This window comes from Rhinoraja longicauda, chromosome 10 (assembly GCF_053455715.1).
Source record: "Rhinoraja longicauda isolate Sanriku21f chromosome 10, sRhiLon1.1, whole genome shotgun sequence".
Classification (NCBI taxonomy): Eukaryota; Metazoa; Chordata; class Chondrichthyes; order Rajiformes; family Arhynchobatidae; genus Rhinoraja; species Rhinoraja longicauda.
In genome coordinates this window covers 54,502,203-54,515,572 of record NC_135962.1, presented here as the reverse complement: position 1 = coordinate 54,515,572, position 13,370 = coordinate 54,502,203, and the positions used below count along the sequence as shown (strand labels likewise).

At 44.9% G+C, this 13,370-nt stretch overlaps 1 protein-coding gene across 1 annotated transcript in view; it reads right to left on the bottom strand.

Moving 5' to 3' along the window:
* The window catches only part of LOC144597467 (exportin-1-like), a 61,707-nt gene that overhangs the window by 23,023 nt on the left and 25,314 nt on the right, over window positions 1-13,370 (bottom strand). Inside the window, exons 9-14 of the mRNA XM_078406897.1 lie at window positions 10,198-10,326; window positions 9,167-9,325; window positions 7,901-8,095; window positions 5,020-5,158; window positions 4,038-4,219; window positions 1,553-1,709 (exon numbers count right to left, since the gene is read on the bottom strand). Coding sequence (XP_078263023.1) covers window positions 1,553-1,709; window positions 4,038-4,219; window positions 5,020-5,158; window positions 7,901-8,095; window positions 9,167-9,325; window positions 10,198-10,326 — 961 coding nt within the window. The remainder of the gene's footprint in view (window positions 1-1,552; window positions 1,710-4,037; window positions 4,220-5,019; window positions 5,159-7,900; window positions 8,096-9,166; window positions 9,326-10,197; window positions 10,327-13,370) is intronic.

Genomic DNA, 13,370 nt, shown 5'->3' with positions numbered 1-13,370 from the left:
CAAATTGATCGGCATGAGCAAACTGGGCCGAAGGGCCTGTTCCCATGCTGAATGACTATGACTATCACCTACCTCACCTACTTCACCTGGCAGCTCACTGTTCATACCCACACATTCTGTGCAACAAAAAAAAAATCACCTTTTTAATGCTAGCTAAATCTGTCCCATAATTTAACATCCGAAAATAACCATTCCAACACTTGGAAAGAAAGAATGCAAATTTAGGATAAAATCCTCTCACATAAAAGCTATACATTAAATTTGTAACAAAATCACTTTTGTTTAAAATACATCTGTGGAAAAAAAAAACTAAATTCAAGGCAAATTTTAAAAATGCATCAATGGAGCAATGTTGGCAAAAGTTGAGAATTTTTCTATAAACACAGGAAGTACTGATAGAATAAAGTTTAGTTTATTGTCACATGTACCAAGGTACAGTCAAAAAACTTTTTCTTCCGTGCTGTCCAATCAGCGGAATAACTATATATGATTGCAATTGAGCTGTCCACAGTGTACAGATAGTATAAGAAAATAACTGCAGATACTGGTACAAATCGAAGGTATTTATTTCACAAAGTGCTGGAGTAACTCAGCAGTTCGGGCAGCATCTCGGGAGAGAAGGAATGGGTGACGTTTCGGAGACCCGAAACGTCACCCATTCCTTCTCTCCCGAGATGCTGCCCGACCTGCTGAGTTACTCCAGCACTTTGTGAAATAAATATCACAGTGTATAGATACTGGATAAAGGGAATAACGTTTGGTGCAAGGTAAAGTCCAGTTAAGTCACATTAAATATAGTCCAAAGGTCTCCAATAAAGTAGATGGTTCTCTAATTGATAGGATGATTCTGTTGCCTGATGACAGCTGGGAAGAAACTGTCTCTGAATCTGGAGGTGTACGTTTTCACACTTCTGTATCTCTTGCCTGATGGGAGAGGGGAGTGGAGGGAGTGACCAGGGTGAGACTGGTCTTTGATTATGCTGGTGGCCTTGCCAAGGCAGCATGAATTGCAGAGGGCATCAATGGAAGGGAAGTTGGTTTGTGCGATCAGGGACAGTTTCTTCCCTGCTGTTATCGGGCAACTGAATCATCCTACCACAACCAGAGAGCAGTCCTGAACTTCGCTCTACCTCATCGATCGGTGACCCACGGTCTATCCTTGATCAGACTTTGCTGGCTTTACCCTGCACCAAAAACGTTATTCCCTTCTCATGTATCTATACACTGTAAATGGCTCAATTGTAATCATGTCTTGTCTTTCCGCTGAACTGGACGGCACACGACAAAAGCCTTTCACCGTACTTCGGTACACGTGTCTACAAAGTAAACTGAACTGAAACTGGTGTTCTGGGCTGCGTCCACAGATCTCTTTGCAATTTCTTGCAGTCTTGGATGGAACTGTTCCCAAACCATACTGTGATGCATCCCGATAAAATGCTTCCCACGGCTTAGAGCAAGCAAACCAGCCATCAGCTGCACTCTGTATTCATTCATAAAGTATTCATTCATTCATTCACTCACACTGAATGCAAGGCAGGAAGCACACACTCACCATGCATGAACTCGAAGAGCTTGTTCACCACAGTCTTCAGGAACTTCCAGTGGGCTCGCAGGAACCGGGGATACTGCCCCACCACGTACATTATATTCGAGGCAATGATGGCCTTGTTATCCTTCCCACGTTTTTGTTCACAAAGACCCAACAAATCCTACAAAAGGGGAGATACATTGGTAAATATCCCAGGGACAACCTCTTCTCCCATCTCCAACGTTGTCCCCCCCTCCTCTTGCACCCTCTCTGCTGGCCTTCTACCCTCTCTGGACCTTTTTATTTTATTTACTCTGAAGAAGGGTTGGCAACCCGAAACGTCACTTGTTCATGTTCTCCAGAGTTGCCGCTAACTGACTGCCGAGTTACTTTAGTAGCACAGCGGTGAGTTGATGTTTTACAGTGCAAGAGACCCACGTTCGATCCTGACTACGCGTGCTGTCTGTATGGAGTTTGGTCATTCTCCCGGTGACCTCGTGGGTTTTCTTCGGGTGCTCCGGTTTCCTCCCGCACTTTAAAGATGTGCCGGTTTGTAGGTTAATTGTCTTTGGCAAGTTGTACAATTGCCCCTAGTGTCTGCAGGTGGATGGAAAGGCATGTTTCTGCGCTGTATCGATAAAGTCTAAAGCACTTTGAGTCCTTTTATGTATTAACCAGCATCTGCATTTCCTTGTTTCTAAATATTTTTCTACTTGTCACTTGCCTTTGCCGAACTGCCCCCAAACTAACTGGACCTTAGTGGCAGTTAATACTCAGATTGCTGTTGATGTGAAATCAAAGATTGGGCAGAGATCCATTGCCCTGGAGATTAGCAAGCCAGATTCTTTGTAAAAGTTTAGTTTAGAGATACAGCGTGGAAACAGGCCCATCGGCCCACCGAGTCCACGCCGACCAGCGATCCCCGCGCACTAACACCATCCTACACTAGGGACAATTTATAATTTTTACCAAAGCCAATTAAATGAAAAACCTGCACGTCTTTGGAGTGCGGGAGGAAACCGGAGCATCCGGAGAAAACGCACGTGGTCACGGGGAGAACGTACAAACACCGTACAGACAGCACCCGTAGTCAGGATCGAACCGGATCTCTGTGAGGCAGCAACTCTACTGCTGCGCCACCGTGCCGACATGGATAATCCAGTGTTGATATTAGATTTAATGAAATAATTATTTTATTTTGAACATGATCCTCTGTTACCATGTTGCGTTTCTGTATTACTGGTGCAGCAATATTGCTGTATTACTATTAAATTTATATATTTATTACGGAAGCACATCCCTTGGAAAATGCAAAGAAAGAACAGACACTTAGATTAGGACAGTGCTGGAGTAATTCAGCAGGTGATAACTTGCTGCCTGACCCACTGGGTTACTCCAGAGCTCTGTCTTCATCTGCAGTTCCTCCCTCTTGGGGACAAGCCTTCATTCATTGCTGGGATTTGAACATTACAGACAACGCCAGGATTAAATGCCCATCCCCGACAGCCCATAAGAGGGCGGTAGTGAGCCACCTTCTTGAACTGCTCCCATTTTTGCAATGGAGATCGCCCTGTTTGTTTAAAGTGGGGGATGTCTTAGAATTTGACCCATTGACAATGAAGGAAAATGTGCTCCGCATTAAGATGGCTTACTACCTCAAGGTCCACATATATCTGATCCCCCCATCATTCTACATGGCAATGGGCATTGATTTGGGAGATGTTAGACAATAGACAATAGGTGCAGGAGGAGGCCATTCGGCCCTTCGAGCCAGCACCGCCATTCAATGTGATCATGGCTGATCATTCTCAATCAGTACCCCGTTCCTGCCTTCTCCCCATACCCCCTGACTCCGCTATCCTTAAGAACTCTATCTAGCTCTCTCTTGAATGCATTCAGAGAATTGGCCTCCACTGCCTTCTGAGGCAGAGAATTCCACAGATTCACAACTCTCTGACTGAATTTTTTTTTCCTCAGTTCTAAATGGCCTACCCCTTATTCTTAAACTGTGGCCCCTTGTTCTGGACTCCCCAAACATTGGGAACATGATGAACATTGGGAATTGACGATGAAGGAAAATGTGCTCCACATTAAGATGGCTTACTACCTCAAGGTCCACATATACCTGATCCCCCCATCATTCTACATGGCAATGTAGACTTGGGAGATGTTGGAGGTAGTCTGGGGAAGGTTTTGGTGTACGTTTGTGAGCTAGCGCATACTCTATCGTGTGCCCTAAAATCTCTCTCTTTGAGGTCGTACTAATCCCTAAATCCCAAAAAATACACCCAACCTGAAATCGGACTAGGGATTGAACTCATAAAGATGTAGGAGCAGAATTAGGTCAATCGGTCCATCAAGTCTGCTCCACCATTCAATCACGCTGATCTATCTTTCCCCCCTCAACCGCATTCTCCTGCCTTCTCCCCCATTCTCCTGCCTTCTCCCCCATTCTCCTGCCTTCTCCCCGTAGCCTTTGAACAGGAGGAGTTCACTGACAGGAACTGACCTTGATGACCGTGACGAGGAACCGCTTCTCGTCTTCCTCGTGCATCGCTCCGCTGATGGAGCCGATGGCCCAGCACAGGGTGTTGAGGTTCTTCCACGACCATTCCACACCGTTCACCTGGTTGTGCAGCTTTTCAGTCATAATGCACTCGGTGTCAGCATAGTCTAAATGCGTGAGGTAGACTGAAACAGAAACAAAGCCTTTCAATGTTCTCATACTCTTCCTACTTACTTCCAAGAACATGACCCACAAGGCAAAGGTCTTTTTTTTTTTAGTTTAAAGATACAGCGCGGAAACAGGCCCTTTGGCCGAGCACTGAGTACCCGCTGAGCAGCGATTCCCGTACACAAGCACGATTCTACACACTAAGATTTACAACCTTTACTGAAGCCAATTAACCTATAAACCCATACGCCTTTGGAATGTCGGAGGAAACCAGAGCAGCCAGTGAAAATGTACACGGTCACGGGGAGAACTTACAAATTCTGTACCGACAGCACCTATAGTCAAGATGGAACCTGGGTCTCTGGCGCTGTAAGGCAGCAACTCTACCGCTGCACCACTGTGCTGCTCTCAACTATTTCAGCAACACCACACAATTAATCCGAAAGAGAACCAATTGTAAAACTTTCAGACAACACACTTACGGGCGGCATGGTGGCGCAGCACTAGAGTTGCTGCCTTACAGCGCCAGAGACCCGGGTTCAATCCCAACCACAGGTGCTGTCAGTGCGGAGTTTGTACGTTCTCTCCCTGACTGCGTGGATTTTCTCCGAGATCTTCGGTTTCCTCCCACACTCCAAAGACGTACAAATTTGTCAGTTAATTGGCTTGGGATAAATGTAAAATCGTCCCTAGTATGTGTGGGATAGTGTTAGTGTGCAGTGATCGCTGGTCCGTACAAACTCAGTGGGCTGAAGGGCCTGTTTCTGTGCTCTATCTCTAAATTAAATATTAAAACAAGAGGAAACATCAAACTCACCAAGTGTCTCCCTCATAGTTTTGTACAAATTGATGGAGTCAGTGTCCTTCATGAATTCCCGAACTACTTCCCCCTGTTCATTCTCCACAACAAGCACTTCTTCTGGTTTCGCCATTCGGCTGATCATGATAAGTCTCACCTGAAAGAAACAAAAGGCCATGAAGCTACTAGATTTAACTTGCTATTAAAGCAGAATAATAGGGGCACAAAGAAAAAAATCAGTGGGTCAAGCAGCATCTGCAGAGGCAAAGGGGTGATTGATGTTTCGAGTCGGGACCTTGCATCAAAGTAGATTCGTCAAGCGTCAGTCAAGAGTGTTTTATTGTCATGTGTCCCAGATAGAACAATGACATTCTTACTTGCAGCAGCACAACAGAACATGTAAAGATGTAAATAATATAATAAACAATTTTATATATATATATAGATACACAATAGACAATAGGTGCAGGAGGAGGCCATTCGGCCCTTCGAGCCAGCACCGCCATTCAATGTGATCATGGCTGATCATGCTCAATCAGTACCCCGTTCCTGCCTTCTCCCCATACCCCCTGACTCCGCTATCCTTAAGAGCTCTATCTAGCTCTCTCTTGAATGCATTCAGAGAATTGGCCTCCACTGCCTTCTGAGGCAGAGAATCCCACAGATTCACAACTCTCTGACTGAAAAAGTTTTTCCTCATCTCAGTTCTAAATGGCCTACCCCTTATTCTTAAACTGTGGCCCCTTGTTCTGGACTCCCTCAACATTGGGAACATGTTTCCTGCCTCTAACGTGTCCAACCCCTTAATAATCTTATACGTTTCGATAAGATCACACACACACACACACACATATATACACACACACAATATATAGAATAATAAAATATATATTTTACACACACGCGCGCGCACACACACACAAAATACAAACAACAGGTCAAAAAGCCAAAAACAATGCCCCCAAGTCTATGTAGTTCAGAGCTGATTAGTAAAGGTGTCAAAGGTTATGGGGAGAATGCAGGAGAAGGGGGTTAAGAGGAAAAAATAGATTAGCCATGATTGAATGGGCCGAATGGCCCAATTCTGCACCTATGTCTTATGATCATGAGTACTTTGCTGCACTTCTGCCTGAACATGATTACTGTAGCAAGAATCTCAGATAGGATGGGAACACAAACAGCTATTGCCCAAAGTAGTTATAAATGGTTTATAGTTTATGGTACTCTATTGTCACATGTGCTGAGGTACAGTGAAATTCATTTTTGTATACCGTTCAGTAACTACCGCTATACATGAGCACCTAGATACACATTAGGCAAGCATCTCAGATAAAGTACAAGTACAAATGGGACCCAATATCTACGAGTCTGTAAAGTCAAGGTGACTTTGGAGACCATGGGATGGGATGGGATGGTGCAAGATTAGCTTTGAATAACTGATGAGAAACTATCTACAGGTACCAGTTCAACTAGTCACCCTTGGGTCATCTTGTATCATGAGTGGAGTAAAAAGGACAGCCTCTTCTGATATACTTCTGAAAGATGCAAGTAAATAGGTTCTGTTGTCTTAAAAATAACATTTTCATTTTAGCTTTAGTTTCATCTCATTGTAACCTACTGAATAATGGAAGACCAAGATAGAGTGGATGTGGAGAAGATGCTTCCAGTAGCGGGAGTGTCTAAGACCAGAGGACACAGCCCAAGAATAAAATGAAGGACTTTTAGAATGGGGACAAGGAGGAATTTCTTTAGCCAGAGGGTGGTGAATCTGTGGAATTCATTGCCACAGACAGCTGTGGAGGCCATCAATGGGTATTTGTAAAGCAGAAATTGACAGGTTTTTGATTAATAAGGGTGGCAAAAGTTACAGGGAGAAGGCCGGAGAAAGGGTTTGAGAGGGAAAGATTGATAGGCCATGATTGAATGAGAGCAGACTCGATGGGCTGAATGGCCTAATTCTGTTCCTACATCTTATGGTTTTGTATTAAAAGGCGACTGAAGGTTTTAGTAATCTGGATCAATTTTGTTACATCGTGTTAATGTACTTAACTGAAGATACGCAATTGAAGAGTATTAAATTAATAACACAAATTAAATCAATAATACCATGACACATACATTTCAAGCACAACTGTGTGGACGCAGTGTAGCCTATTTAAGGGGGAAAACATCCCAACAAATGACATCAGATGAGTTAATACTGTGTAGGAAGGAACTGCAGATGCTGGTTTACACCAAAGATAAACTCAAAATGCTGGAGTAACTCAGCGGCTCAGGCAGCATCTCTGGAGAGATGGAATGGGAGACATTTCGGGTCGAGTCCCTTCTTCACACCCTCAACAGAACAGAACTGAGGTGATGCCAGCCGGTGTACCCGGAGGTCAGAGGCCGAAAGGAGACAAAAGTTCAACCCAAAACAGCAAAGGACACTGAACCACCACTGTCCCAACCGCAACATTTATTCTAACTTAAGGAAGGCTTGGACAATAATGTAGAAACAAGAACGGCAGATGCTGGTTTACAAAAAAAGATAGTGCTGGAGTAACTCAGCGGGTCAGGTCGCATTTCTGAAGAAGAGTCTCGACCCGGAAAGTCACCTATTCCTTTTCTCCAGAGATGCTGCCTGACCCGCTGAGTTACTCCACCTTTTTGTGCCCATCTTCAGTGTAAACCAGCACCTGCAGTTCCTTCTGCACATTTGGTCTGCACCCTTCCACAACACTCTCCGAGGCCCTGCCATTTACTGTGCAAGTCCCGCCCTGGTTTGTCTTGCCAAGATGTAACACTTGGTGTAAGTGTTCGGTGTGAAACAGCATCTGCAGTTCCTTCCTGCACATTTGATCCCAGACCAACTCTTCAAAAAAAACTTTCTTTCGTGGCCAGTGAAAACTCCGCTCACCTTTGATAGGACCGGTAGGTAGATCTGCCTCCTCGGTGGGACATCACTGTGAGGATTGCCCAGAGCTGGAGAGGCACTGATGGAGAAAGGATTCTCCCGGTAAAGCTCCCCCGCTAAGTGATTCCAATACTCCAAACAAATCTTGAAAATCTCAATCTCCTCCACTTCCGAGATCAGGATCATGTAGTGTAGACCCTACCATGACAGGCAAAACAAATTATTAGGATTCAATTCCATTTTATTACTGGGCGCAGCGGTAGAGTTGCTGCCTTACAGCGCTTGTGGCACCGAAGACTCGGGTTCGATCCCGACTACAGGTGCAGTCTTACAATACAATACAATACATCTTTATTGTCATTGTACAGGGGTACAGCGAGATTGGGAATGCGCCTCCCATACGATGCAATAATTTAATTAGCTAGTCAGTATTAATTTAAACAACAACAACCCAACGAAACAGATTGTAACAGTTTTAAGACAGAATAAAGTGCAAGTAGATCTGTGCCGGATCACTGTACGTTTTGACCATCCGGCTCAGCAGGACCGGTTCATAGCAGCTATGGCCCTCGGGATGAAGCTGTTCCTGAGTCTGGAGGTGCGGGCGTAGAAGGCCTTGTATCGTCTGCCCGATGGAAGGAGATCGAATAGACTGTTGCAGGGGTGTGAAGAGTCTTTGTGGATGTACATTCTGAATTGTGAATTGTGAATGTACAAACTTTACGGAGTTTGTACATTCTCCCCGTGACCTGCGTGAGTTTTCTCTAAGGTTTTCGGTTGGTGTAAATGCAAAATGGTCGCTAGAGTGTGTAGCATTGTTAGTGTGTGGGGATCGCTGGTCGGTGCGTACTAGGTGGGATGAAGGGCCCGTTTCCGCGCTGCATCACTAAAACTTAAAAAACTAAAAAGGAGAAATTGACTTATTTCCTCACATATATATATATATATACTCCTATCCCAGCTATGGTGACACACTATTAGAAGTGGCTGCATGGCAGATAACAGGTATAGTTTTATCATGGGAGAATTTTATCACTCAAATGGAATTAACAAATCCTGCTGACAGTGGAATATCATTATTTTTTAGTTTACTTTAGAGATACAGTCACCTATTCACGTTTTTTTCCAGGGAGGCTATCCAACCTGTGTGGCTGAGGGGGAATGGAACTATTGCAGTCTGAGAAAGTTGTCAAAGGGAGGCACAAACCAGTTGGAAGAGGAATGGAGGAAGGCAAGTTACTGCATGAACAATCTCTCCTGGGTACTTACATCTAAGAGCCCCTCTCTGAGCTCCATTGTCCTTTCTATCAAGGTGCCGTGTTCCTTCAAGAAAGTGCACAAGAAGAGACTCAAGTTCTGGATGAAATTCTGCTCATCGTCCTTTCCGTTTGCATAAGCCAGCCGGATGTTTGTATTGGCAGGTAGCATCTGAAAGGAAGCAGGCCTTGATATTAGACGTATACAGACAAAAAAAAAAAATCTAGCCTTGTCTCAAATTTGTCTCTTATACGAGATGGAAGAAACCAGAGTCCAAATAATAAAGAACGATAAAACCCAAAATGCAATGCTGGAGATCTAAAGTGAAAAGAGAAATGCCGGAAAAACTCAGTCTATCACATTCTGTGAGATTGGGATCGAGTTCTGCCTGGCCTGCTGAGTGTTTCCAGCACTTTGTTTACTTATTAAAAATCAATGACGATCTCTGTTGAAGATATCCCAAGCCGGATGCACCATCAATTGATTAACAAGTTCATAAGTTCTAGGAGCCTTTGGCCCATCAAGTCTACTCCGTTAGGCCGTTTGGCCCATCAAATCTACTCCGCCATTCAATCATAGTTGATCTATCTTTTGCTCTCAACCCCATATCATATCATATATATACAGCCGGAAACAGACCTTTTCGGCCCTCCAAGTCCGTGCCGCCCAGCGATCCCCGCACATTAACACTATCCTACACCCATTAGGGACAATTTTTACATTTACCCAGCCAATTAACCTACATACCTGTACGTCTTTGGAGTGTGGGAGGAAACCGAAGATCTCGGAGAAAACCCACGCAGGTCACGGGGAGGACGTACAAACTCCTTACAGTGCAGCACCCGTAGTCAGGATCGAACCTGAGTCTCCGGCGCTGCATTCGCTGTAAAGCAGCAACTCTACCGCTGCGCTACCGTGCCGCCCCATTCTCCTGCCTTCTCCCCATAACCCCCCGACACCCGTACTAATCATTTTTCTTAGTGAACATCGCCCGGGAGGTGTCCCTGTATTTCATTTGCATGAGGTCCCAAGCTGCAATGTACCTGTTTGAGTTGAATAAGCGTTAATGTAAACAACGAGACGAACTGTTCATCGTACTGACTGACATTGACGCCAGCAATCTCAGTCAAACACTTCAACGTCACATTCCGAAACATGGGCACATTCAGAAACTAGGCAGAGAGGGGAAACAAGAGCAAAGTTAAAATGCAAAATCAACCTTTTAAAAGTTCACGTTTTACATCAGAAGCATTTTTGTCAATATGCAATTTGAAGCCCGTTGTGATATACAGGCATCTTGCGTCTTACCAGTGTTTGATTTATGTTCAGTTGAAATATTGAGCTTGTTCCTTCAATAGCGAATCTTGATTTACATGCTGGTAATTTTGGAATAACGCGCTGAAATTTACTGCTGACAATATAGTCGCGGAAATGTTTAATTGGCTCAAAGACAGACACAAAATGCTGGAGTAACTCAGCGTGACAGGCAGCATCTCTGGATAGAAGGAATGGGTGACGTTTCGGGTCGCGACCCTTCTTCAGACCCGAAACACCACCCATTCCTTCTCTCCGGAGATGCTGCCTGTCCCGCTGAGTTACTCCAGCATTTTATGTCTAACTTCGGTGTAAATCAGTTGCTTCCTACACATGTTTAATTTACTTGTTTTGAATTAGGTGCTGCTTTTCATAAATATATGTTATGAAATATAATTGGAGATGAATACAAGTATAACTGCATGCATTCTGCCCTTTACATAATTTTACTTCCATCATTTATTCCCACGTTTCCTTTGATATTGACAATAGTTCCTCTAAATTCCGACTTCAGTTATACATCATACTATTGTCTATAATAAACTCGATTTTAGAAGAATACAAATGGACTATTCATTCCCCTCAGCCTAATTAGATATTCAAATCAGATCAAGGCTGGGATAAAGTTAGCATACAGGTACAGCAGGCAGTGAAGAAAGCTCATGGCATGTTGGCCTTCATAATGAGAGGATTTGAGTATAGGAGTAAAGAAGAGGTCCTTCTGCAGTTGTACAGGGCCCTGGTGAGACCACATCTGGAGTATTGTGTGCAGTTTTGGTCTCCTAATTTGAGGAAGGACAACTTTGCTATTGAGGCAGTGCAGTGTAGGTTCACGAGGTTAATCCCCGGGATGGCGGGACTGTCATTTGAGGAAAGATTGGAAAGACTGGGGTTGCATTCACTGGAGTTTAGAAGGATGAGAGGGGATCTTTTAGAGACGTATAAAATTATAAAAGGACTGGACAAGCTAGATGTAGGAAAAATGTTCCCAATGTTGGGGGAGTCCAGAACCAGGGGCCACAGTCTAAGAATAAAGGGGAGGCCATTTAAAACTGAGATGAGAAGAAACTTTTTCGCCCAGAGAGTTGTGAATTTGTGGAATTCTCTGCCACAGAAGACAGTGGAGGCCAATTCACTGGATGGATTTAAAAGAGAGTTAGATAGATCTCTAGGGGCTAGTGGAATCAAGGGATATGGGGAGAAGGCAGGCACGGGTTACTGATTGTGGATGATCAGCCATGATCACAATGAATGGCGGTGCTGGCTCAAAGGGCCAAATGGCCTCCTCCTGCACCTATTTTCTGTTTATCTTCGTCCCCTTTGATCTCTCGTTTTCACACCTGACCTTTCAAAATCTCTATGCCTCCCTCTCCCCTGACTCTCAGTCTGAAGAAGGGTCTCGACTTGTAACGTCACCCATTCCTTCTATCCAGAGTTGCTGCCTGTCCCACTGAGATACTCCAGCATTTTGTGTCTGACCCCATTCTGTCTGAGCCACATCCCATTCTCCATTCTCCAACTGAAGGAAATGATCTAGCAAAATATTTACCTACATTACACTCGGTGCATTCAAACATAATTAACCATGTGGAATGAAGTACAACTACCAGGGGAATGATAGGAGGACGAAGTTAAATGTCCTTTGATGGAGGCAGTGTATGCAGAGGTGTTGCCCCTTCTGCAGTTGCAGGATAAATTGCCCGGGGGGGGGGGGGGGGGGGGGGAGGGATGAGTGAACAAAGGAGTCACGGAGAGGGTGGTCCTTGTGGAAAATGGAAGGGGGTGGCAGGAAATGGAAAGGTGAGGTAGCACTGTGCGCAGCGGTAGAGTTACGGCCTTACAGTGCCAGAGACACTGGTTCGATCCTAACTGTGGGTGCTGTCTGTACGGAGTTTGTACGTTCTTCCTGTGACAACGTGGAATTTTCCCAGGTGCTCTGGTTTCCTCCCACACTCCAAAGACGTACAGGTTTGTAGGTTAATTGGCTTTGTTAAAAACTGCGTACTATCCCGAGTGTGCAGGATAGTGCTAGTGTACGGATCGCTGTTCTGCACGGACTCGATGGGCCGAGGGGCCTGTTTCTCCGTTGTGTCTCTAAAGTAAACGAGATTGTTACACTTCTGCTAATGGATAAGCAGTGTGCAGGGTCAGATTGGGAATGGGAAAAGAGAATTAAAATGATCAGCAACTGGGAGATCCAGGAACATAGGAGGTCAGCAAAGCAGCTGCCTGTGTTTGCTTTCACTGATGTAGAGGAAGCCACACCCGGGAGCACCAAATGCATTATGCAGTTCCGTTCAGTTCAGCTTATTGTCACGTGTACCGAGGTACAGTGAAAAGCTTTTGTTGCGTGCTAACCAGTCAGCGGAAAGACAAAACATGGTTACAATCGAGCCATTTAAAGTATGCAGGTACATGAGAAGGGAAGAAAGTGCAAGATTAGTGGAAGATAAAGCCAGTAAAGTACAATCACAGATAGTCTGAGGGTCTCCAATGAGATCGATATTGGTTCACGACTGCTCTCTGGTCGGTGATAGGATGGTTCGGTTGTCTGATAACAGCTGGGAAGAAACTGTCCCCGAATCTGGAGGTGCGAGTTTTCACACTTCTACAACTTTTGCCCGATAGGGGAGTGGAGAAGAGGGAGTGGCCAGGGTGCGACTCGTCCTTGATTATGCAATCGACTAGGTTGGAGGAGGCGCAGGTGAATCCCTGACTCACCTGGAAGGACTGTTTAGATCCCTGGAAAGAGGTGAGGGAGGTGGTGCAGGGACAGGTGTTGCACCTTCTGTGGTTGCAGGGGAAAGTGCCGGGGGAAAGGAGACAGATGTACAAAGCAAGGGGAGTGTGGTACTTGTGGAGAGCACCAGGGGGCGGTGCGGGGGGAGGGATGTGAGTTGAT